Genomic DNA, 3,184 nt, shown 5'->3' with positions numbered 1-3,184 from the left:
AACCCTTACTGGAACCTTACTGGACTCGACCGGACGCTGAACCCTCGGAGTCCGGTCAGCACTGACCGGACGCGTCCGGTCACTCTTTTCCAAGTCTGGACCCTTACTGGAGTCGACCGGACGCTGAACCCTCAGAGTCCGGTCAGCACTGACCGGACGCGTCCGGTCACTCTTTTCCAAGTCTGGACCCTTACTGGAGTCGACCGGACGCTAGCCCTCAGCGTCCGGTCACAAGGCCTACCAGCGTCCGGTCACAACAGACTTAACCACCTTAGTCAAACGAACTGACCGGACCCTGCGGCCAGCGTCCGGTCGCACCGGAGCCAGCGTCCGGTCAGTGTTTGACCCTCCATTCACTTCCAACTTTCGAACATATGTGAATGAAGTTTGCTCCAAAGGATCTTAGGCATTCATAGGAGCTACCTAGAGCTAGTTTAAACAAGTGTGCACCACACCTACCTCACTAGACTCAACTAGGTCAAGCTACCCGTTCATACCCCCCTTCATAGTACGGCCAGAGGAAAAAAACAAAGTCCTAAACTACTCTAAGTGTCTCTCCAACTCCAATCGACACTTAGAACTAGTCATCCTTAACCTTGTCGTCCATCCTTTGAAAACCGAAACGATTTCCATCGTAGGGGCATGACAACCTCGATTGCCCAATCGATCTCCGTTACCATGACCTAACTTAATTGCCTCTGCAAAACACACGTTAGTTATAGTAAACTTGTATTGACATTAATCACCGAAATCCAACTAGGGGCCTAGATGCTTTCAGAAATAAAATGGGTCAGGAATAATTTCTGCATTCTCGAGCTTTCTCATCACTGGGATACAAAAATTGTTGTACAACAGAAGTATCACATCAAATCCAATCCTTTTGTTGAGCAGTACCCTTCCTCATTATATTGGTCCCCGGACTAGATGTTGCAGTTGCAACACACCAAACCTAATGCATCATGTATCATGCAAGGTAATGTAACACGTTACAATCCAGGAAGAAATTTTGGAATTTAAATAGTGCAAAATTATAATAACATCGAGTAATTCTTCGAGATGGTAAAGTTTCATGGGTTCATTCTTTTTTTCCCTGCATTCCTCTTTACAAATTACAACAGCAGGAAGTTTCATACAAAGTCTACAACAGGTACGTCATCACTACACGAGCAGGACAAAGAGCATTTTTGTGGAGCACCGAACGATGGAGATACCAAACCTGCATGCCCACGCGTGGGCAGGAGGATCGAGGAGCGTCAGCCTTAGCTCGTCGTGACGGCGACGGCGGTGCGGCAGACGGGGCAGGCGGGCGACCTGGCGAGCCACCGGTCGACGCAGGCGGCGTGGAACGCGTGCGTGCATGCCGGCATGGCGCGCCACCGCTCCCCGGCGCGCGCGGCCTCGAGGCACACGGCGCACGAGGCGGAGTCGGCGGCCTCGTCGCCGCCGCCGCAGCAGCCGGGGAAGGCGAAGCTTGGGAGGAGGCGGATGTCGGCGGGCGAGAGCCCCGTGCGGAGAGGCGGAGGCGAAGGGGAAGAAGGGTCGAGCGACGGGACGCGGTAGCGGCTGCCGCGGTGGTGGCGGAAGGCGCGCGCGGCGAGGACGAGGACGAGGAGGAGCAAGGCGGACGCGGCGGCGAAGAGGACGAAGATCGCGAGCGCGGCCGCCATCACGGCCGCCTGCACGGCGAGCGACAGGAGGCGCGCGCCGGCGCACTGGCGGTGCCGCCGGACGGCACCGGCGCGCCCGTGCTTATTGGCTTCTCTTCCCGGTCCCGGGGCGAGCTCATCGGGCACGGCGACGCCGGCTGGAGCGGGCGCTGCCATTTGAATTGGGATGAGGTGGCCGGCGTCGCCCTTGGCGTGGCTCGGGCGCTCGGCGGTGCGCGGTGGAATAGAATGGAATATTCAGCGGGGATCGGTGGAGAGACGGGAATTGGAAGGGCTCCCCAATCTTGAGCTTTGGCCGCGTTCGGTACGTTGGCGCGTTGCCGTGAGCTCGACGGTTATGTAAAGAAACGAATGGATATTTTATTTTGTTATTACAATTATTTTTAAAACCAGTCAAAGTAAGGATTTGTTCGTACGATGGTCTGATTGGTTAGGAAAGAAAAACATTATACCAAGCGAACAGTGGCATTCGTTTTCCTCCGGAATTGACATCGGATAGAGGCATCATGCGCAGGAGTCGAATCATCTGTGGTTGATGCTGATGCAAGGGCACTTAAAGTGATGGGACCTGTTAACAGTATGCTTTAGCGAAACCAATTTCCTTTTATTAAAAAAAAGCAGCCGCCGCTTGCTGCCGTCATGCACGCCGCCGCCATCGATGGCCGAGCAGAAGCTCTGCCGCCGCCGCGTTCTACCGCTGCCGCGTTCTACCGCCCTACCACCTTCGCCGCCCAAACCGAGAGCGCCACTGCATCCGCCTCGCCCTGCTCCATCCGGCGCGTTCGCCGGCCTCTTCCGTGCTGGGAAGCCGCACAGCCACTGCAGCTCCGCCGTCGTCGCAGATGCCGGCCGCAGAGGGCTGATGCTCGCTGAGCGCCCTCCTCCGCTGTCGCAGCGCTCCGTGCAGCGTGCCGCGTCGCCGCGTCCGACTCCAGCATCGACGCCGATGCGCAGGCGGCTCTTGCACCGCTGCCCGCCCAGTCCGCTGCGTTCGGCACAGGGCATGATTTTGGCCGAGCGAGTCGGATTCGGATCGGAATTGGAATCGAATCAAGACTTCAGCTCCTATGCTCCCGTTGCTCTGTGTTGGTGAGGAAAATTGAATTGAACGCAGAACGGAATCGACTTGGGTCAGGGATGTCCATGATCTGTTCGAATTCAGGTTTCTATCTTTTCCCCCTTTTCCCTCTTATATATTGTAACCCACGATTCTTCTTGTCAAAACACCAATATAATCTTTGTTGACAGCGTAGTATCTGCATCCCCAACCCGACCTCGCCAGTTCTTTTGTTGCTGCTTATTTTCTGTGTAAATACACAATTGGCTTTTGGTCAGCTACAAGTATTATTCGGCACCCGGTTTGCCCTTTGGGATTTTCAGCTTGTCTTAATATCCAACTTATGCCATCAACTGATATCTGATTATGGCAACAGGTTAGGAGGCTTAACCAATGGTTTCGGCCTTGGAATGAACATGTTGTTCGACGGAGAGAAGGAAGATGATGGCGGTTCAAGCAA

The 3,184-nt window shown here is 54.8% G+C and overlaps 1 protein-coding gene across 1 annotated transcript; it reads right to left on the bottom strand.

Annotated features, from left to right (window-relative positions):
* Positions 1-885: 885 nt before the first annotated feature.
* LOC136462872 (RING-H2 finger protein ATL66-like) lies at positions 886-2,826 on the bottom strand. The gene has a single exon (XM_066461908.1). The coding sequence runs from the start codon at positions 1,821-1,823 to the stop codon at positions 1,260-1,262; it is 564 nt and encodes a 187-aa protein (XP_066318005.1). The 5' UTR covers positions 1,824-2,826; the 3' UTR covers positions 886-1,259.
* Between the last annotated feature and the right edge of the window lie 358 nt (positions 2,827-3,184).

Source organism: Miscanthus floridulus, chromosome 7, assembly GCF_019320115.1.
Source record: "Miscanthus floridulus cultivar M001 chromosome 7, ASM1932011v1, whole genome shotgun sequence".
In the NCBI taxonomy this organism is placed as follows: domain Eukaryota; kingdom Viridiplantae; phylum Streptophyta; class Magnoliopsida; order Poales; family Poaceae; genus Miscanthus; species Miscanthus floridulus.
This window is presented reverse-complemented; position numbering and strand designations above follow the sequence as displayed.